Here is a 22909-nt window from a genome sequence, read left to right on the forward strand (position 1 = left end):
TAACTCTCTATCCCTCTCCATTCCTCTGTAAAAAATCAATAGAATATATTAAAAAAAAAAAAAAAAAAAGCAGGGCCCTGGCCAGTGTGGCTCAGTTGATTGAGCACAGTCCCGTGCACAGACAGGTTGCAGGCTCGATCCCCAGTAGGGGGCGTGCAGGAGGCAGCCATTGGATATAGCTCTCTCTCATCGATGTTTCTCTCCCTTCCTCTTTCTCTAAAATCAATGAAAATATATTTAAAAAATAAATAAATAAAAGGGGTTAGAGATTTTTTTTTTTTAAGCAGAGGAGGCAGAAACAGTATCAACTATGGCTGGGTGTGTGCTTATGGACAGGAGATGAAAATGAGAAATGTACTTCAAAAATAACTTCAGCAGACGGTCTATTTAATAGCCACTCACTTTAGAAAATACCATCTCTAGTGAAAATGCCTCAAAGTAATTTAAAGATTTTTATATTTTTGAAAGGCCTTACACTAATGAATACTGTAAAATGAGGATGCTGAGGAAGGCAGAAGACAATGTGCTTTTTAATTGTCTCAGTTATCCAGCTACAACACTAGTCAGAAGCCTCAAGATCTGTGAATGCAAATACAGGTAACATTATACACTCTGAGGAAATTTATATGCTTTTTCTTTTTATTAAAAAATAAACAGGAATATTTTAATTATTCACTAGAATGTTAATAGCAAACCAGTGTGATAGCAGCTAACATTCTACAAACAGCCTTTTGTGTGACATGGATGATCTAAATTCTTCCCAATTTCATGGACTATTCAGTGCCTCCTCTGTTGTCCCTGCCCAATTTAGCAGCTTCGTAGCATAGGAAACATACTTTTGGATGCCCCAGTTGATGATAAATTTTTTACAAAAAGGCATACTATACCACTCGTTCGTGGGTCACTAGCAAGACAAAGCATCACCCCAATAATTCACGTTAAAAGCATGAATTTCCTTTTCCTCCCGAATCACTAAAACAACTGTATTTGTTCTCCATTTTACTTGACATGCCTTGTCTTGCTAATGTTTTCTAAACAGAAGGAGAGCCTCTCTTTCTTTTATCTTCATAGCCTGAATCAGATCTCCTCACCAATGTTAATTTTTTTTTTTTTCTTGTTAAAGAACAAAAAAGGAGAGGGCAAGCGGTGAGACTGAGCTGCGCCCTGCCGTAAGCCAACAACAGAATGAACAGGCGGAGGAGGTCCCATAAAGGGAAGCAGAGGCTTGGACTCCAGGCCTGGGGAAAAGCCTGGCTTCTCGTGAATTCCCTATGCTGACAAACGGCACCATTAGGAGCTGCTCTGTCCTCTCCCTCCCAGCTCGGTATACAATCATTCACCAAATTCCATTCATTCTGCCCCTTTAATCCTTCCCATAGCTGTCCACTCCTCTCCATTCCCACCACACTCACTACCACAACTCAGCTCTTCATCATGGCCAGCTGGGCTGTTACAACAGCTTCTTAAGGGCGTCCCTGTCTCCAGCTACAATCACTGCCCAAAGGTTATGTTTCTAATGAGACTCTGATCATCATTCCTCTACCACAGAGTGTTTGGAGTAAAGGTATCTTGTGGATGTCCTTCATCCCAGTGCCTGGCACAGAGCCGACTTCACCAAATCCTTGTGGGGAAGCGGAGGGGGCAATTACAGTCTTCACAGCATCTTGGTTTCCCCACCCGCCCAATGGAAGCTTTGCGGTTAATGAGACTTCTTTATGCTTCATGATCCTTTTTAGTTTCAAAGCATTTACAACTTTTATGAGTTAACTTTTGAGTGTTTAGTTGCTCCATTTCTCTTGGCTTCTCTGACAATGTACAAATCAAGGGAAAACAGACATGAATTTGTAAAAACCTTTTAGTGACTTAGACAAAGGGACTGGCAGGCACAATTCCAATATGAAAAGTATGTTTCCCACATACTGACTAGTTCCTGGGAGGACAAAAGTAACATATACAACCACCGAATTTTATGGCTTTTTTTTTTTTGAGAGCCATTATGTTAAATTTTTTTAAAAGAGAAAAAAAAAGTTCCATACTATTTCACTCCCTCAGATGTGTAGTTTCATCATTCTAACAATGACTTTTTTGCATATGCTTCCATTAAAGTCACAAGCTGATGATTTCAATAACGCCCCCTCACTTCTTAAGTCGTTTTCCTGCATGGCTTGCTGAGCAATTTAACATACAAGGGCCCTAATTTCTTTATGCTAGTGACGCCAATACAACCTTTGTCTAGCTTCGACCAATTTTTCCCTCAGTTAACACATCTTTCCAAGTTTAAAAAAAATTTTTGCATTTATTTGGCTTGTAAACTAAACCCAGAAACCTGCAAATATTTTTTTTAAAAGCAAATAAAGAAATATTCAGCCATGCAGAAGAAAGGAGAACACAGGAGAATCGCTGGCTCCATTTTATAATATTATGGCACATTGTGTAGTGTTCTGTCAGTATTTATTATCAGTCATTTAGTTTATGATAGAGAATAACTTTTGATTACTGATGCTTGTAGCATTACTCACTCTGTCTTGGACTGTTTGAAAATCTGTATTTTTATTACAAAGTCTAATAAAAATAAAGTGAAAAACCCATAGGTCCCCAAACGGATTCCTGGCTTGGGTTGTATGTCACTCCTTTCCAATCTAAAAAGTATTTCTTTCTGCTGTTAGTCTCTGTCTCTTGCTCATAAGCAAATTTATCTCCTAATGCCTCATTCTTTATTTTAGCCATTAATCTCCCATTGAGAACCTTACCAATGCTTTTTGCAGATAAAAATATTTAATATCTACTAGATTTCCCCTACCTACAAAACCATCCAACATTGTTTACAGGGGGGAAAAAATCCATCTTTTGTACCTGAATTTAAGTTTGCTGGTTTAATTCAAAGTCTTTTTCTCTGACTTCTTCGGGTCTTTTTTGGGGAAATAATAGAACCACAATGCAAGAACTCTATTTCTCTTTGTTATGAATTGAACTGTGCCCCCCCCCCCCCCAAACTCCCAGTTCCAACCCCAGTCCCTCAGAAAGTGACCTTGGAAACAGGGACACTGCAGATGTAATTGATTAAACATAAGGTCTTACTACATTGGGTGGGAAATGAGACAACTGGTGTCCTTATAAGAAAAGAAGAGACACGGGGAGAAGATGGCCACATGATGACAGAGGATTGCTAAATATTGCCAGCAAACACCAAGGTCGAGAAAAGGCAAGGAAGGATTCTCCCCTACAGATTTCAGAGGGAGCAGGACCCTGCAGATACCTTGATTTCAGACATTTACACTTCAGAACCATGAGACTATATTTCTGTTGTTTGAAGCCACCAGTTTGAGTTAGTTTGTTATACAGCACTAGAGGCCCTGGGCACAAAATTCATGCACTTGCGGGGAGGCGAAGGGGGGTGTCCCTCAACCCAGCCTGCACCTTCTTGCAGTCCAGGAGCCCTCGAGGATGTCAGTCAGACATAATTAGCACTGCCACGGAGGCAGGAGAGGCTCCTGCCACCACCACTACACTCACCAGCCATGAGCCTGGCTCAGGGCTTCTGGCTAAGCGGCGCTGCCCCTGTGGGAGCGCACTAACCAACAGGTGGCAGCTCCTGCATTGAGCGTCCGCCCTCTGGTGTTCAGTGCGTGTCATAGCAACCAGTTGTTTTGCCGTTTGGTCAATTTGCATATTGGCCTTTTATTATATAGGACTCCTAAGAAACCAATACACTCCTCCTTCCCCATTGTTTTCACATTTTGGAGCCCTGTCTATTTCACACATGCATGCACACACACACACACACACACACACACACACACACGAAGCATCCCTAATGGTTGCTAAGTGACACTTACTCTAACAGTAACTCTTTCAGGTTGACATCCAGCTTGTGATTTGAACATCTACCTCCTGATGTGGCCCATCCAATTTCTTATACCAGGCTCAACTCCATCGTCCATAACCCCTTTCTTTTTTGTAATATATTTTTGTTGATTTCAGAGAGAGGAAGGAAGAGAGATAGAAACATCAATGATGAAAGAGAATCATTGATCAGCTGCCTCCTGCATGCCCTACACTGGGGATCAAGCCTCAACCCAGGCATATGTCCTGACCAGGAATTGAACCATGACCTCCTGGTTCATAGGTCAACACTCAACCACTGAGCTATGCCATCCAGGCTTCCCATAACCTCTTAAAGTTGGACCCTCCTACCTTGGGGTAATAAAGAGCAATCATCTTTTTCCAGCATATGTGTGTGTGTGTGTGTGTGTGTGTGTGTGTGTTACAAGTATTTGAATATAACATCACAACCCCAATGAGTGCTCTCTTCCTAAATAAGACATCCACTTTCCTTCCAATCACTTTTCATGGGAAGGTTTCCATTTCCCCATTCCATGCTGAGGGAGTCCTCTGCATATGCTCAATACCATTCCTCTCTCCCATCCCCTTTAATCTCACCCCTTCTGCTTCCTCATCCTCAGACTGCCCTCAGCTTTGACATCTCTCCTCCTCCTTCATCAGATGGACAAGAGGAAGAAAGCTCCACTTTTACTGTCACTCCCTAACTGTTCTCTCAGTACCTCCGGTGGGGGAATCTGAAAATAAACAAGAACTAGATGTGAACTTTGTGAAAATATTTGATTTAAAAGTATCCATTGAGTTGAAACCATAAGGTTAGAATCCCTTTCTCACCTTGGATCCCCCCCGCTTGCACCCTCTGGAAAAGAACTCAAGAGCAGCTGTTAAGTCATGACCTTGCTAATATTCCCAGTGCATCACCATGGCACCATCTGAGGAACAGGTAAACGCACACACACAAAACAATGGGAGTGTCTGAGGTGAAGGTGTTCTTGGCATCCTTTCCCTTCATTTCAATAAGGATTTACTGTGGGCCTATCATGGGCTGGCTTTTGTTTTTATGTTTATTTAGGTCTATCACCCCCTAAGTGTTTCTCCAAACACAGTGTCTCCCTCCTGTCTTACTTTCCTTGTCCTTGGTAGAAAAGTACAGTTCAATATATAAATCTCATTCAGTGACTAGAAATACATCTGTGCCTCCAAAGGTTAAACACAGCTTATATACAACTTTACATACAGATCAATTGCAGGGAGGAGAACAGGATTGTGCAGTAACTGAAGCATGGAATTTGGAGTCAAGAGACCTTCAGAATTCTGCACACCCTCAATGCATAGCCTTGGTCTAGTCACTTAACTTCTGAGCTTCAGTGTTTCATCTACTAAAAGAGAAGGTACTTCCTTTATTTCCCTTTTAGGACAACTGCAAAAAGAATATGCAACCTTCACATGATTTATTAACCTTATTTCCTCATTCAACAAATATGTATATCAAGTATACCCATTCAAGAATTCTAATTTCCCAGCATTTAAGAGTTTGCTAGTAGATCTGTAACCTAGCACATACATTAAACAATAATAACCAAAGTTAATGTGTCAAGAATTAAAGGCAAATGAATAAATAACATCTCAGAGACAAGAGCAAATGTCTACAGATCTAACATCTATGTCATGTATCACAATTTCACTGAGGGAAAAAAATTGCTTAAGGTTTGTTTTAATGGGAAAATACTGATTAGACATTTTAATTTTATACATGTTGTTTACAAATATATCTATTGCTGCTTCTTTACCTAATAAGTGAACTCATCAGCAAGCATTTCCTAGGCCTGTGTATTAGCCTGTGTACCCATGAACTTCTCTAGGCAGGTCTGGAGAAGGCAGTTATGTGATTTTGAAATAAGGTAGATTGCCCAACCCAGCATGGCTCAGTAGCTGAGCATCAACCTATGAACCAGGAGGTCACAGTTCAATTCCCAGTCAGGGCACATGCCTGAGTTTTGGGCTCAATCACAGTATGGGGCATGCAGGAGGCAGCCGATCAATGACTCTCTCTCATCAGTGATGTCTCTATCTCTCAATTCCTCTCCATTCCACTATGACATCAATAAAAAAATATATACACTTTTTTAAAAAAAAGAAATAACGTCGGTTACATTTTTTAAATTTTCACACAGTGAAATTTTATACAGGCCAGTATATACTGCATAAAAAATTAGGCTTACAAGCTTCTTTCCTTTCTTTCTTTTTTAACCCCAGAAGCCCAGCCTCAAGGAGGTAAAGTGCTTTCTGTGTAAATGTATAGACTTACCCTTTTTTTTTAACATGATATGCATATACCGGATTCACCATCAGTAGCGCCTGCACTGTTGGGAGGCCAGGGAATATAACCTCCCTTCCGCAAAGCTCCTGATCTTGCACTCCGCAGAGGATAGGGAGGGCGTGGGTGCATGGGGGCAAACTCTCTAAAATTTTTGCCTGGGGGTCTGAACTTAAATTTACTCCCTGAACGAGATGTCAAGGTAATTAGTGTTTGCCCTATAAGTGCTGTCATTTTCAGGGCTAGTTTAAGAAACTGCAAATAAATTTACACTTTAAATCCTTTAACTCTTAATCTAACACATGTCTACAGTCTTATGCTTTCCCCACTGATGAACTTTCCATTGCAGCACACCTTTTCATAAATTGAAATGCTTTTCCCATGAAAAGCAAATATTAAAAAAAAAAAAAAAGAGCTGGAACACTGTAGGGGTCAGATGTGCCATCTGGATCAATATTCCTTGAGTATGCGAAGATCTGCAAGCCTAAGACAAAGGACTCAGTGTGACTTGTGACAATTTTTAGAAATACAAAGCTACACTGTCATTTACTCTACTATCTGATTCATATTTAAATTTCTATAACTGTCTTTTTAATTCTTAGGTGTTAATTTGATATGAATCACAGCATCTTTATAAGGTTTTGGTTTCCTTCCGTCATAGCAAGTTTCCCACTATTTTTTTCCTCTACTTCAGTATTTTTTTAATGGCCTCCCTTATATATTATTTCTCTGCTTCACCTCATTGTTCCCGTATGATTTTGACCTTATTGGGTTAAATTTCGAATATTCCCTCCCCTGGTTCCTAGTTTTGTGTTGTTTTTTTCCTACACAGTATAAAATCCCAGCCAAGTTCCAAACTCATTTTGCATTCCTTCAAGGTTTGTGTTTCTCAAGCCCCATATTTTCGTATTAGTGCTCTTCCCACAGATCTTCATCAGCAATTCAAACCTGATGACATTATGATTGCATCTTCAGTGTTTTTCTCCTCCAACCTTATTTATCAGGCCTGCATTATTTCCAAAGATAAGGTCTAGAGTAACTTCAGAGCAGAGCTTGTTAACTGTTGCATGTGTGCGAACAGCCCACTGTTCCTGAAAGATAAAGCCACTTTTCTACATCCTGGCATTATTCTCAGCCTGTGCACTTGCTGGGCTGAAATCGCTTAGCGGAGACCGATCTGCTTTTAGACTTCTCTTTTCTGTAAGCATGTTTCCCTTTCTATCTAACTTCCTATCACCTTGTTCTTGCATAGTTCAATGAGAAAAAAAAATGTGGCTCTCCTTTCTCCTCCTTGATTATATTCCCTTCAAACGGTTTCCTCCTGCCTTACCTCCTCCTTTATTTGTATCTCTCTCACCACATTTCCACTAATGTACCAGTAAATGGGAGATCCAGTTTTTTTTAAAAAAGCGAAAGCAAAAGGGTTTCCTTAGTACTTTCTTACCTCCATAACTAATTCAAAATCATCACAAACCTTTAATGTCATACCACTACTTGGATCCCCTAAACCAGCGGTCGCCAATCAGTGGTCCACAGACCACTGGTGGTCTGTGAGGTCCAAAAGGTTGGCAACCACTGGCCTAAACAATGCCATGGATATATAAACTCCTGCTCAAGGTTTACTCTCAAAATAGCATGTCCAAATTCTACAAAGCTGTTGCACATGTGGAAAGATGAATCTAGATCTTCATATTTCACTTTCCTTTTTTCTCTTTTCCTTATATCACTACCTTTCTTTCCTATTCATTCAAATATTCCAAAATATTGTCTCAGGCTCTCCTAGATGTCAGGCACATAATAATCACAGGAAATACAAATAAGTGAGATTTAGTCCTTTGTCTCAGGGAGATTCACAGTTTTGCAAAAAAACCTAAAAAAGTAGAACAACTGATGGCAATACTATCTGACAATGCTACTGGTATTTACAACTGTCCTAGGAGCACAACAGTATGAACAATTAATTAATTCAGCTTTTAGAGGATCATGGAGAGATTTGACAGAGTTTGGAAATTTTATTAAAAGCTTCAAAAACAGTTACGGGGAGGAGGGGGAAACGCTAGAACAGACAGAGAAAATAATAAATAACAAAGACAGAAATACCTGGAATATTTCCAAATATCAGTAATGACCATATGGAATAAAAGCAAAAATATCCTTTGAACTGCTGTTCTTATTTTACCACAGGAGAGCACCTACCTCATAGAGTTGTTGTGAAGAGTAAATATAAACATACATAAATCCCCTAAGTCGCTGGCATATGGTAAATGCTCAAAAAATGTGAGCTGTTATTGTTTTATTTCAGATTACATTTTTAATATGTCATCTTTCTTCTTCCCCCCGGTTCATGGCTTGGTTTTAGATCATTGTGGCTGCTGAATAAGTGATTTCCAATTAAGTGGCATTTTATCTGGATACACATCTAAAGAACGTAGGTGGCTGCTATAGCTCCCAGAGTAGAAGAATGAAGAGAGATGACAAATAAACATAGCTGAGATGTGTGCCATAAAAAACATAGCTGTACCACATCTAATTGTTATTCTCAACTAATCAGACTCTTTTTACACCTTTCTTTTTCAAGACAGAGTCAAGAGTTGACAAAACGAGTTCCTATCTTCTAGTAAGAGTCATTGAACAACCCTACCAATATAGTAAGCTTTGGGATAAGTACAGAATGAAATACAGCTCAATATCTTACGTTTCCTAAAGCTACACCAAATGACTTTGAAAACTGAGGTTCTGAATAATGCTTTGTAAGAGTCTAGGGGGAAAAAAGATTCAATTCTGTTCCTTCCTTATTGAGGTGGGATGGGGTAGGAGGGTATACTAATATTTTTTAGTAACTTGCAAAGTATTTAACTTATCGTTTATAATGTAGTCATACAAATTACTTTATTTCAATTGATAATCAGATTAATGTATTTGTTCAAGGTCACAAAATGTGCAAGACAGAACAAGAGGGCAGGTCTTTGTACTCCAATGACCATGCTTCTTCCCCTAAGACATTTTAAAGATTCCTAAACAAGATTAAAGCAAGAGTAGGATACTAATCATTTATTTAACCCAAAATGCAAATGCCCTGGTTAACTATGTTTTTATACTTACAATGATGTGTATAATACCAGACTAACATAATATCTCTACTTTATTTCCAGAGAATTATTTTTGCAATAACCTAAATGGCTATCAAAATTAGAAGATAAATTATGAATATAAATGATAAACCTCCTTTCTTTTAAGACCCTGAAACTAAAATAATTCAAAAGCAATGGCAATTAAAAAAAATTCCAGACACGACGGAGTGTTAGCAAGACTTGCCTTCTTGCTATAAATAACTTTACAACTGAACAAAATATATAAGGCAACTATTTTCAGGCACTGGAAAATTGGCAGCTTAAGATAGATTCTAAGATAATCCAAATATATATTAGCAGTTTGAGGACTTAAAGGAAAACATAATCTCAATGAGTGAATAAACAGAAAAGCACAGCAGGGAAATGAAAATTATAATAAATAATACAACGGATATTCTAAAACTAAAACATGTACAATAGCCCTGGCTCGGTTAGTTAGGTGTCATCCCAGGTTCAATTCCCAGTCAGGGCATATGCCCAGCTTGTGGGCATGATCCCCACTAGGGGGCATGTAGAAGGCAGCCAATCGATGTTTTGTTTTCACATCGTTGTTCCTCCTTCTCCCGTTCCCTTCCCCTTTCTCTAAAAATTAATTTTAAAAATCTTCTTAAAAAATAAAATAAGATAAAATATGTACAATAGCATCAATTTCACTGGATGGGCTTAAAATTTGAGATAGAAAATAAAGGGAAATTAGAAAGTATTTTAAACTAAAAAATTACAAATGAAGCAAAAAACTGGCTCTTTGAAAAGATCAATGAAACTGGTAGACTCCTAGTGAGACTCATTTTCTACCAAAAAAAAAAACAAAAAACAAAAACAAAACATTAATAACAGCAATAATGACCAATCTAATAATAAAAGCATAACATGCTAATTAGACCGGACATCCTTCTGGACAACTTTCTGGATGAAGCCGGGGCTGTGAGGGAAGCCCGGGTCCCGGGTGCCTGCCGGCGGCAGGAGGGAAACCCAGCTCCCGGGTGCCTGCCAGCGGCGGAGGGAAGCCGGGGTCCTGGGTGCCAGAGGGAAGCTGGTGCTGGCAGCCAGGGGAAGGAAGGCCTACTCTTGCATGAATTTCATGCATCAGGCCTCTAGTAAAAGGAATAAAGAAGTATATACAACCACAGATCCTGTAGACATCAAACTAATAAAATAATTTTAGAAACAACTTTATATAAATAAATTTATCAACTCAGTTTATTTGTACAATGGAAAACTTCTAAGAAACTCATACACAGAACAACATGGATACACCTCAACCCTATTATCTTTGATGGGGGGGAGACGAGCAAAAAAGTGTCTATGGTGTTCTAAAACGAGCAGAGCTAATTTACGGTGGGAAATAAAATCAGATCAGTGCTTACATGTGGGGCAGAAGGTGAGACAACCGGAATTCACTGTCAAAACTCAGCACGTTGTACACTTCAACACCTGAACTTTATTGAATATAAATTTACTTCAATAAAAGTGATTTTTAAGAAAAAATTTTAAAATATCACAAAAATGGGAAGCATTGTGAATTTAGTTCAAATTTTTTTTCTTTAATTCTTCAAAATTTTTAAATTACTTCTTTTCTACTATATACCTTCTTAACATAACAGGAAGCACAACTGTGGGCCAGGAAGTATGCTAGATGCTTCCACATAGGCCACTTCACAAGGTTGTGTCTTTAATTCATCTAAGATCTAGCACGGTGCCTTGAGAGACAGAAAAAACAATAAAGCTGGAACCAGAAGACTTGGGTTCAAATAATGACTATATGTGATCTTTTAGTTTCGTGACTGTAGACAAGAGACTTAATTTTAAACTTCATTAACTAAAGGAATGATGTGAAGATTAAGAGATTAATTAAAGTAGACAATGGTTAAATGAAGGACATAAACAACAACATGGACAGGGAAGGAGTAGGCAGGAAGATACAGGGGAGAGCCTGTTTCAAATCAGGTATTTGTCTGTGCACGGGTGGAGGAAAGGGTGGAACAGAGGCGCCAAGTGTGATGACTTAATACCATGTTCCTGTCATGAGCAGTAGGTGCAGTGATTAGGATAGGGTTGGCTGATGTCCCAGAGTGAATATACTTTCATTATGTCCTGAACGACAGCATTCTGGGCTAGCAATCCCTTGTCCTGACAAGGAGCGTGAAAAGGGAGGCTCCTTGTCCACTTAAGACTCCAAGGGTGGGTTCCTAAGAGTTGCGGACAGTCTTCTATTACTACACATCTTTTAAGTGCCATCATGATTGATGACCACCCATTCTTTCTCATCCTTAGGTTTTCAGAGATTCTGCTCTGAATGAGAAGAGATCTGGATACAGCAGCAGTGAGCAGAGCATCATTCATGCCTAGTAGACTGACCGTCAGTAGAGTTCCAGGGAACAATGGTAGCCTGACAGAGTATCCTAAAAGTACATGAGTATAAAAATCTGGAGGGTGACTTCAAAGACACCCCGATTTAAGACCTAAAAAGTCTCGTATCTTCACCCAAATATGGAGTCACTTGTAGGGCACCTAGAAATTCAAAACTCGATCACAGAGCAGTGCAACAAGTTATCTGACAGGTTTTAACAGAATGCGATGGGGTGCACAGAAGCGATAATGAACCAAGTGGTGGGGAAGAAGCAGTGCTGGGACACATTCTCAAGAAGAGTGACACCTGTGCTGAATCCAAGATGCTAAGAAGTTATTTGGGCAAAACATATTTCAAGGCAAGGGGCACAGCACAAACGAAGACTCAAAAGGGTTGGATGGTGACATTCACAGAAAACTGCAAGCAATTCCACAGAACTGGAGCATATGGCGTGAAGGGAGAATGGGGGGACGGCAGAGGCCCAGGCAGGGTCTTGGGAAGGACCACTTTAAAAATCAGGCTGAAGGAACTTGCAGTTTACCTTGAACATGAAGGAAAGTCACTGCAGGATTTTAAGCAAGGAATACTGCAATCAAATAGATCATTTCTAAGAGATCATTCTGGCAACACTGTGGAGAACAGACTGGAAGGGGACGAACGCAGATATGGGGACACTGGTCAGGAGACTGCTGAGGAGACCCCTGTGGGAATGACAGTGGCCTACCACAGCAGCACTCAGAATGGAGAGGAGATGTAGTAGATATAGTAAAGGGGTCGGACTCCCAAGACTTATTCACTGATTCATGTGAAGGTGAGAAAGAGAAGGTATCAAGCAGGTCTCAAGCTTAGATGGACAAGCCTCCTATCCACCAAAAGAAAGAATAGGCCAACTTCTATTTGAAAGTATCAAAAACAATGATCCGGCACTGGATTTAGGAAGAGAGAATTAACACAAAAGCACAGGTTTCCTTAGACAGTATGGATACTCTATCCCCAAGAAAAATCAAACACTTAAATTCACAGAGAGGAATAAGCCAGAGTTAAAGAAATTCCTGTCTAACATGCTGATGAATGAATAATCAAAGAATAACGCAGTAGGCAATTCACTAACAAGAGAGCCATCTACTGCCATATCAGGATAGTGCAGCAATGAAATGCCAACAAAGAGTGTGGAAGGAAGCCAACTGTTTGGACACTTCACATTGTATACGTAGTCCCAAAATATTTGACATCCCGCCCCCCCACCGCCCGCCCCAAAATCCAAGTGGTTAGCACTTTTAGCTAATAGCCAAATGTTTTCACTTACTTGTTTCACCTAAAAACATCAATTCAATTGATATGATCATTTGAATAGAATATGCTTACCTGCCATCATTGCTATCATGCTGGCTTTATAGACATTAGTGAGCGATCCAAGTTCTCCTGTTGCTAAGATGGTTTTGAGATGCGCCTTCCCACAGGCCTTGCGAAACTGACGGATCTCATCATACAGGGCTGGGGGAGGGAATAATTGAGGCCGTTACAAAGCAGGCAAGTGATAACATGACTTGGCAGCCGTTTAGAGCTGGTAGAGCCCATCTCAGATTTAGGAAATATAAAACATTTGTCACTTTCTCAAAATCGCCCCAATTTAATATCGCCTAGAGCATTCTGTTGCAGTTCACATTCTGTTACAAGGAATGCTTAGTTTGCTACCACGAAACAGTTTCCAAGCCCTGGCCCGAGGTCCAGAGACATGAAGATTTAAAAAATATCATTATAATGATATGCAAATTACAAATAATTTCTACCTCTTCCAGATGACGGTTACTTATAAGTAAAAAGAAATCTACCGACCATACATACAGGGGTGTATCACTTTGAAAACTAAAGAAAAAAAAATCCTAGGGTCTCTATTAACTCTTCCATTCACACACAATAAGTTCTCTTGTTGGAATATAAAGCAGGCCTTTCCTGAGAGCCCTGTTAATGACAATAAAGACATAACAGCTTGTCGCACTATCTGCCAGGGTGTGTGTCTATCTCTCCGACGAAAAAGTGTCGAGGTAGCCTTGGCTGTATGTGTGCAGAACCAGCTGTAGAGGGATTTACCGATGTGCCCTTGAACCTATTAACCCCTGACCCTAGAGCCACATCTGGCTTTCTCAGGCTCCACATAGGTACCCTGAAAGCAGCTTGATCATATGCATATAAAGCTGTACACAACCAAATAAAGCCGAGAGGAAAAACAGTTCCTATTTAAAGTGACAGAATTTTAGTAAACAAAATCAGTGTAATAAGCATAACATTTTTGAAAAAATTATTTTACAGTCTTTTGTCCTGACATCAGTGGAACTGGGCTGTCACCCTGCATCAGCTTGGCCATATTCATTTCCTGAACTTGAGCTGTGGCAAATTATCAGGACTAAGGGCAGGGCTTTTTCTTTCTTCTGTATGTGTGTTTCATAGGAAGTAGTTTTATAAGCACACAGATTAAACTGAACAAGAACGAAACATGCATAAGCATTTTTTAATACAATGAGAGTTCTGAAATTCATAGGTTTCCTAAAGTACATATAAAGTACTTAAACATCAGCAAACTCAGTCAAACCCATGAAAGTTATAACAAGAGGCACAAAACTTGTCTTCCCAATCCTAGAAAACTTAACATGAAGATAGAAAGTGAAAAGTGAATACAAATAAAGTCAAATATTCTATTACAAGATGCTTGGTCAAATTCTGTGTTTACTGCCACCAGACATGGTCTCACAGGTTTTTCAAGAAGATTGAATATTTTCACAAATCCCTAAAAATATGTAGTTTTGAGTACCAGAGATGATCTAGTACTAGATGCCACCCCACCTACCAAACCCTGCCCATCCTTACTAACCTGTGATAAAATTATTACTCATACATCCAACCTGACAACATGTGAGAATGGATGGTATGAACAGTACAGACTATGTGATGATAATGATTTATATTCTTTTAACTCAGAGAAGGAGTTACCGAATCTAAACAGAGAAAATTGTTCTCGAAGAAGTAGTGACAGGAAATCTCTTGATCTAAAAATTCAAAAATGCTAATCCAGAGTTAACTTGTGATTCAATTAATGACTATTCTTCCACAGTACAGTGTTGCCATCAAAAGCAAACTGGAGAGTCAGACAAACATGGATTTTTTTTTTAACTTTTTTTTTTTATTTTGAGAGAAAGAGGAAGAGAGAAATATCGATGCAAGATGAAACATCGACCAGTTGCCTCCTGCACGACCCCCACTGGGGGATCGAGCTCACAAGCCAGGCACAGGCCCTGACCGGGAATCAAACTGGCAAGCTTTCAGTGCATGAGCCATCACCAGGCAGGGACAGACAAATGTGGATTTAAAATACAACTTCACCACTTACTGCAGGACCCTGGGCAAGTTATTGCTCTTAGCCTCAATACCATCCTAAAAGCGTCAATAAGAACATTTATTTTATAGGGTTATTATGAGAATTAAAAGAGAAAATATATATATATATATATATATATATACACACACATACATATATATACATATATATATGTGTGTGTGTGTGTGTGTATATATATATATATATATATATATATATATATATATATATATATTACTTTGCACATTGCCTGGCTTATTATAAGCACTTAAATCATGTATTCCTTATTAAGCTCACAATTCTAGTAAAATGAGTTTCCATTAAGTGTTGTATGATGAAAACCAGATCTTGTTTCTTGGCCTGATCCAACTCCTTGTACTGCACTGAAATTTTTTATATGGGTTAGTGCTTACAATCAGTGAGCCATCAGATAAGGCTTAAAAATATTTTATTATAGCATTTATTAAGCTGAACTTTGGCCTATAAAACAAAGTTCTGGAAACACTGATCCCGATCGTATTTATGCCATCCTTTTCCTAAAGAATATCACCTTTAATACCCAGTGAATTTCTTCACCTACAGTTAAAATCAACCAGAAAACCCAAATATATTTTATGACTCAATTATCAGCTACATAGGAGTAATGCTCTTTAATCCATGATCCAAACAGAAGGAAACAAAAATAATCAGAGTTTAACTGGGTTTAGCTAATATGCAACCAGTGCATTCTTAGTCTTTACCTGCCAACTCCTCAAATCATTCTACTGACCTATTTTCAACACATTAGGAGGGTCACGTTTTTCTGAGCAAATATATTAATTAATAAGTTCAACATTGGGAAAGTTGTTGATTCTTTCTCTTACTATTCCGCTCAGAATATACCAGCACAATTAAATGAAAAAGTATATCAGATCTGGCCTTTTAAAAATGTGGCCTGAAGGCCCACAGCCCACAGCCCGGCACACCCAACACACACCACGGCTACCGCACACGCTGACCGAAGGGGCTCCTCAGCAGCTCCCCACCACTGATTTCAAAAGTAACCTCCTGCCCTAGCTGGTTTGGCTCAGTGAATAGAGCATCAGCCTGCGGACCGAAGGGTTCTGGGTTTGATTCCAGTCAAGGGCATGTACCTCGGCTGCAGGTTCCCCGACCCTGGTCGGGGTGCATGCAGAAGGCAACCAATTGATGTGTCTCTCTCACATCAGTGTTTCTCTCTGTCTCTCCCTCTCCCTTCTACTCTCTCTAAAAATCAATGGAAAAATATCCTGAGTGGGGATTAACCAGAATAAATAAATATAAATAAATAAATAAAATTTAAAAAATGTAGCCTGAGCCCTGGCTGGTTTGGCTCAGTGGATAGAACGTCTGCCTGCGGACTGAAGAAACCCAGATTTGATTCCAGGTCACATGCCTGGGTTATGGGCTCGATCCGCAGTGTGGGGCGTGCAGGAGGCAGTCAATCAATGATTCTCTTTCATCATTGATGTTTCTATCTCTCTCTCTCCCTCTCTCTTCCTCTCTGAAATCAATAAAAAACATATTTTTTTTTAAAGAGTTTAAAAATAAATAAATATATACATACATACACACATACATATGGGCTGGGCTACATCAATGAAAACTTCAACCTGGGCCTGTGAACCTCAGTGAGTGATACAAAGATGAAAGAACAGTTAGAGATTTGTATTAGCATTGCAGCATCAGCCATGGCAGCAGATGCAAGAGTCCAGCGGCCACCAGCCAGCAGCATGGTACTGTACTGGCCAGTGGTGGCGGCAGCAGCAGTGGCCCTGTGACCAAGCTCTTCCTGGGGCTCAGTCTGGCTGTATCCTCTGCTCCCCAGTCCTTCATGATCCTACTTGTTTTCCAAGCCTGGTTTTTCAGGCTTCCTACTGACGCAGTGAGTTACTATATATCCTCCTAATAAAGCCCTTTAGCTTAACTTAATCAGAATTGCTTTTCATTTGTGTTCAACTCAGAAGTCTAGTATAACAAATATTTACTGAGGAAGGATGGGAAAGCAGCCAGCAGTGGGTGCCCTGGATGCGTGGGCTCACATCCTAGCTATAAAACTAATTTGCTGTTTGATTTGGGCAAGTTACTTAACTTTTGTCTCAGTTTCCTCATCTATAAAATGGGGATAATAGAGGTACGAACAATTCATGGAGTTATTGCAAGCATCAGACAGGTTACTACATACAAAATGCAAAGGACAGTATTTGTCACATAGTTAACACTCAAGGAATGGCGGCCCTTGTTTTCCTGTTGCTGGCAGCGGTGGTGGTGCTGTTACTGTTATTGCTGAGTGCTTCTTAGGTTCAGAGCACAGAGGGACTGATAAAAGCGGAGGACTCCATGACCTGTGGATACAACCTCTTTGGGGCACTGGAAGAGTGGTCTGGAAAAACATGGTTACTATATCACAGACAGTTTTTTTAAAACTCAGAGCCCATGCTCCTTTGGATAGCACAGACTCCTGGGATAATAAGACAGTCGGGCTACTTACTAGATTTGTAAACTTGTAGGAATTACTCAATTTTTTCTAAGCCTAATTACTCAGGAGCTGCAGTTTGCTCACATGTTTTTGTGAAGATTAAATATAATAATAATACCTGTGGCTAGAACAGCACCAGGCATATAGAAGCATTTAATCATTCAATAGTAGTTTTCCATATTTCTTCCTTATATACATACATCCAGGAATTTCAAAAACTCTAAAAAACAAAATGAAGCAAGCACTGCCCTAACACTTAGGAAAGTATAATTAGAATTTATAGCTCTCACATATAAGAAAAATAGACCACCCCACTCCAGCACAAGCCACAGAAACCAGGAGAAGCACTACGAGAGGTGTCTACATAGTTCTGGGCACGCTGGCATCACAGTGATGGACACCTAGGAACCAGACAGAGGATAAATGCAAATGAAACGACTTGATGGCTGAAATGTAACCCAGTCTATCTCCACTCAGAATGTCCTTTAACAGACTCAACTGTCACTTTCAAGATAAACAAGCAAAACAATGCAAAAGCTAATGGGTGTTTTCTCTACATTACCAGGAGAGGACAGCAGGATGTAGGTTTACATAATTGCAACTGAACTATATATGCGGAGAGAATTACAAGTGAAGTGATAAGCGCAAGAGATCCTCCTTCCAAAAAATTCTTCACGCAGAATAGTTACTCAAAAGAATGAAAAGTCCCCTAACTTTCAAAGCATCTCCCTTTAAAAATTCTCAAATTGTTTTCCATGCATCGAGGGGCACTCTTACCAGTGAGGGTGGGGAATTCTGGAGAACTTGGAGAACAGCCTGAGTACACCAAACTGGGCGAGGGAGACAGCCCACAGGAAAAAGAGATTGTTATATACAAGGAAAGTGACCCAATAAGCAAATATACTGAGAATAATTGGAACAAGATTTCTCACTGACAAGAAAGAGGGACATAAATACATAAAGGGAGAGGCAAAAATAAAACATGTGATGTTGCCTTATAGTAAAAGTTGTCCATGTGAACTCATGGGTTCTGGAATAGAGAGATAGATAGACAGACAGACAGACAGGTAGATGTGATTATATGGGTGCATCGTGTATATGTGAATATTCACGTATTTCCTAGAGCTGTCCTCTGAGAAGGCCTAGAAATAACAACATCCCTATACCATCTTCCATTGCATGGTCATAAATAATTTATTCAATCATTTTTCTATTATTGGCTATTTAAGGTTTCAGATCTTTTGCTCTGATAAACAACACTTTAGTACTGTAAATATCCTTACTGCTAAATCTATGTATATATCATGACCTTATTCCCTAGAGTACTTATTAACTTTTCTGCTCACATATTCACATAATACATATTCATTGTTAAAATTTCAAACATTACAAAAACCGAAAATTCCCCATTAAAAACAAAGGAAGAAAAAACAATTCTCGCACGTACCAGAAAAATAATAATTTGGAAGGCTATTATAAAAGATGACTGACAAATGAAAATGGAATTCAAACACCACGACTGCAAATTAGTCAGAATAATGCAAAATTTAACAAAACACATACACCAGAGAAGTGGCTGGCATAGTGATGTCACATTAAAAACCTGATAATAAATGTTTTGACTTATAATGAGGTTTTCAGGAGTAGCGAGAGTGGGTGTACTAGAAACCCAGGCTATATTACATTGCAGATGCTTAATCAATACAGTGTCTCAACCAGCAGAAGGGGTTGTCTCCTGTCTGTCACCCTCTCATCCCTCCTACTACTGCCACATTGATGAGGAGAGATGGAGGTCACACCTGACCTTCTGCTCATCATTCCCAGATAAAAAAAATCAGGTGAGGGTGGAGTGCTCACTGACAGGGATCAGAGAACTTAGCTGCACTGGGAAAGGTCTACATGCAGGGCCTTGTGGATCCAAGTTGTGGAGTGGGTCATCCTTCCCACACCTGCCTTCAATTTTTTAAATTTATTTAGAGGAAAAGAGAGAGAGAGAGAGAGAGAGAGAGAGAGAGAGAGAGAGAGAGAGAAACACCCCACACTGGGGATCGAGCCCGCAACCCAGGCATGTGCCCTTGGCCGGAATCGAACCTGGGACCCTTCAGTCCGCAGGCCGATGCTCTATCCACTGAGCCAAGCCGGCTAGGGCCTATAAAGAGTTTTAGGGAGAGAGAATGAAATATTCGGGCCAAAGCTACAGTGTCTTATCATTGTGTCGTACGCTAGTGGATCCTGAAGATCTTGAGTCTTGGCACCCATTTATTTTTTGTTCCATTTATTTGGAAGTTCCATTTATTATGCACCCATTGGTTGCTTCTTGTATGTGCCCTGACTGGGGATCGAACCCGCAGCACTGGCGTATTGAGATGACACTCTAACCAACTGAACTACCCAGCCAGGGCCATCCCGCACCTGTTTTAAAGAGCATCCAAAATAGGTGGAAACTGACTCTACTTTCTGCTCCCCGGGTCAGCAGGAACTTGCATCTATAGCATTTTATTTTCTCTATTTAAAATTATCTGTTCCTCTCCAGCTCCCACCTTAAAGGAAAATATATTCTTAATCTTCAGGCTGCTGACAGTGAGTTAAGTTTTTTGGAAAAGCACTGCTACAGACATAGAAAACTATGTTAGAAAAGCTTTCCTGTACAGAAATTATGATTTAAGGAAGAACCCAGGTGTTTAAAGACTGTATTTCCTATCTAAAAGTCGTAAAGTGGATTTTCTTTTATAGTTCGTGCTATCCAAAGGCACTTAAAAAATAATTGTTAACGAACATATCTAAGCAATTATTTTTTGAGTACCGGAAAGATGTTCAACACTGCAGAAGAATGGCCTGAAAATAACTCTTATGATAATTATATGTACAGTAAAACACTTAATATAAATTGTACAGCAACCTTTTAAACTAAAAAAGTCACAAAATGTTCAAGAACAGGTTTTTTTTTCCACCAAGGCATCTAATTAATCGTGTCTAAGTAAAACAGAGATGAGCTCAAACACCAGGCAGTAAAATAACCTACAAGAAATAAAACACACATTTTGGTCAATAGTATTTGAAGTTTTGAGCATAAAAACAAAAGCCATAAAAGCATACAGCTGCCAGAAGTATCTCTAGCATTTTCTGTTATAAACAACTCCCCAAACTGAGAAAGCACAGATTATAGCTGATGTGATTCTTCCCAAGGAAGTGTCTAGAGATGCCGAGATTGCTTTTCTCGTTCATATGATGATTAACGGCTCTACAAAATGAAGAAAACCACCAATTTCTCTTAAAGGATGTTCTTTCTACCATCCCTTTTGTGTAAAAATAAGCAAACAAGAAAAATAAATGGGTGCCAAGACTCAAGATCTTCAGGATCCACTAGCATACGACACAATGATAAGACACTGTAGCTTTGGCCCGAATATTTCATTCTCTCTCCCTAAAACTCTTTATAGGCCCTAGCCGGCTTGGCTCAGTGGATAGAGCATCGGCCTGCGGACTGAAGGGTCCCAGGTTCGATTCCGGCCAAGGGCACATGCCTGGGTTGCGGGCTCGATCCCCAGTGTGGGGTGTGCAGGAGGCAGCCAATCAATGATTCTCTCTCATCATCGATGTTTCTCTCTCCTTCTCCCGTCCTCTCTGAAATCAATAAAGAAATATATTTTTTTAAAAAAACAACTCTTGATAGCCAGGAGGCACGTACTCCACAGACCAAGTTTAGAAGAGCAGCTCTGGGCTACAGAAGGGAAGGGGGTGAAAGGCACTTGAGGCTCTGGAAGCAGGAGACAAACAATATTTCCACTTGTTACACTGAGCATACAATTCTGGGAAAACGTCACAGACGAGGCCCCCTTTGGGGTCATTTATGTTAGTGTTCCAGGGCCAGATGGGTTTCTGGAAACTAGGAAAGACAGCTCCGGGTCCGGGGCTCAAGGAACTAGAAGGTTGTGGAGTGAGGCAGAATCTGACAGCATTTATGTCCCTGGTAATATAGTAGTAAGTAAAGATACGCAGCAGAGAAAGGTCATAAAAAGGTAAAAAAAAAAAAAAAAAAAATGAACACTTCTGTGTATTTACAGAGCATGGAATGCACTTAGTTTTCAAAACCTGCTGGGCAAGATTTGAGATGAAGAATCCCTTCTGGGATTCATCAAAGAATGGTTTAAGGATGCACCTTAGATGTCAACTTCAATATCGTCATTAAAAAAACACAGTATTGCAAGCGCTTGTCATGGGAATGATACCCACAGACAAAGAAACGCCAAATATAAACTCACAGGCCATTAAAGCTCTAAAGGGCTGTGGAAATCCTTAAGTCTTCTCCCCCCCCCCCCTCCCCCCCGCACTGGTAGCTTATTTAAATGCAGGCAGAGAGAAGCGTTTACCCAAAGTCTAGGTGTAAATTAACAAAATTACAGAGACTGAAGCTCAAGCCCTTAGAGTTCCACTGCAGTGACTCAATACATGTGCTTGGCCACATACTAACCTCAGCAGGAGGAAGAAGGGGAAAGCAAAGAAAATGCAGTTGGCCAGGAGGGAGTCATCTGGGCTGAGCACCAGGATGATCCACTCACACACATTATCTCATTTAATCCCTATTACGACTCTGTGAAGTAGATGCCATTTTGCTATTTTACAAAAGGAACAGAAGGCACAGAGAAGGAACTTGCCCAAGAGAAAAGAGCTACTAATGGTAGTGCCTGGACTGCAACCAAGGTCTGACTAATGCAAAGACTCAGCTCTCAGTTCTTCTGTCTCCCAGCCCCACCCTCCCTCCCTGCTCCGCAGGGTACACGTTCTGGGTCTGATTGAGGTCCCATGAGGCCTGGCCTACCTGGCTGGTCGGCTGGGTGCCCCCACCTCTACCATAGGCCAGCACAGCCCTCCCCACCCCACCACAAGCTGGGGGTTGGGGGATGCACAAGATTCTGTGAGGAGAGGTGCTGGGGCAAGTCATCTGAAAACGTCTGTCAGTCATAAGGACACAGAGAACAGACTGATGGTTGCCCAAGGGGCGGGGGGTTGGGGGGCTGAGTGAAAAAGGTGAAGGAATTAAGAACTACAATTGGCTGTTTGAAATGGTCACAGGGATATAAAGTACAGCATAGGGAATATAGTCAATGATACTGTAATAACTATGCATGGTGCCAGGTGGGTACTAGAAATATGGGGGGGGGGGGGGGGGGCCACTTTGTAAAGTATAGGACTGTCTCTAACCACTATGCTGAACACCTGAAACTAATACAAAATAAGATTGAATGTAAACTGTAATTGAAAAATAAAATTGAAAGTTCTAAAAAAAAAAGAAAGTGTCTGCCAGGTAACTCAGAGGACCAGCAATACATCCCACACCCTCGGCAGTTAAAACTACTGCCCAGAGCAATGCCAGGGGGTGTACCTCTCTGTGCCCAGACTG

The 22909-nt window shown here is 40.1% G+C and overlaps 1 protein-coding gene across 1 annotated transcript in view; it reads right to left on the reverse strand.

Moving 5' to 3' along the window:
* Window positions 1–22909, reverse strand: part of DERA (deoxyribose-phosphate aldolase) — a 92572-nt gene that overhangs the window by 31748 nt on the left and 37915 nt on the right. The window contains exon 6 of the mRNA XM_070410635.1: window positions 13004–13132. Coding sequence (XP_070266736.1) covers window positions 13004–13132 — 129 coding nt within the window. The remainder of the gene's footprint in view (window positions 1–13003; window positions 13133–22909) is intronic.

The sequence above is a fragment of the Myotis yumanensis genome, unplaced genomic scaffold (genome assembly GCF_028538775.1).
Source record: "Myotis yumanensis isolate MYYU_CA2020_CCGP unplaced genomic scaffold, mMyoYum1.0.hap1 SCAF_3, whole genome shotgun sequence".
Classification (NCBI taxonomy): domain Eukaryota; kingdom Metazoa; phylum Chordata; class Mammalia; order Chiroptera; family Vespertilionidae; genus Myotis; species Myotis yumanensis.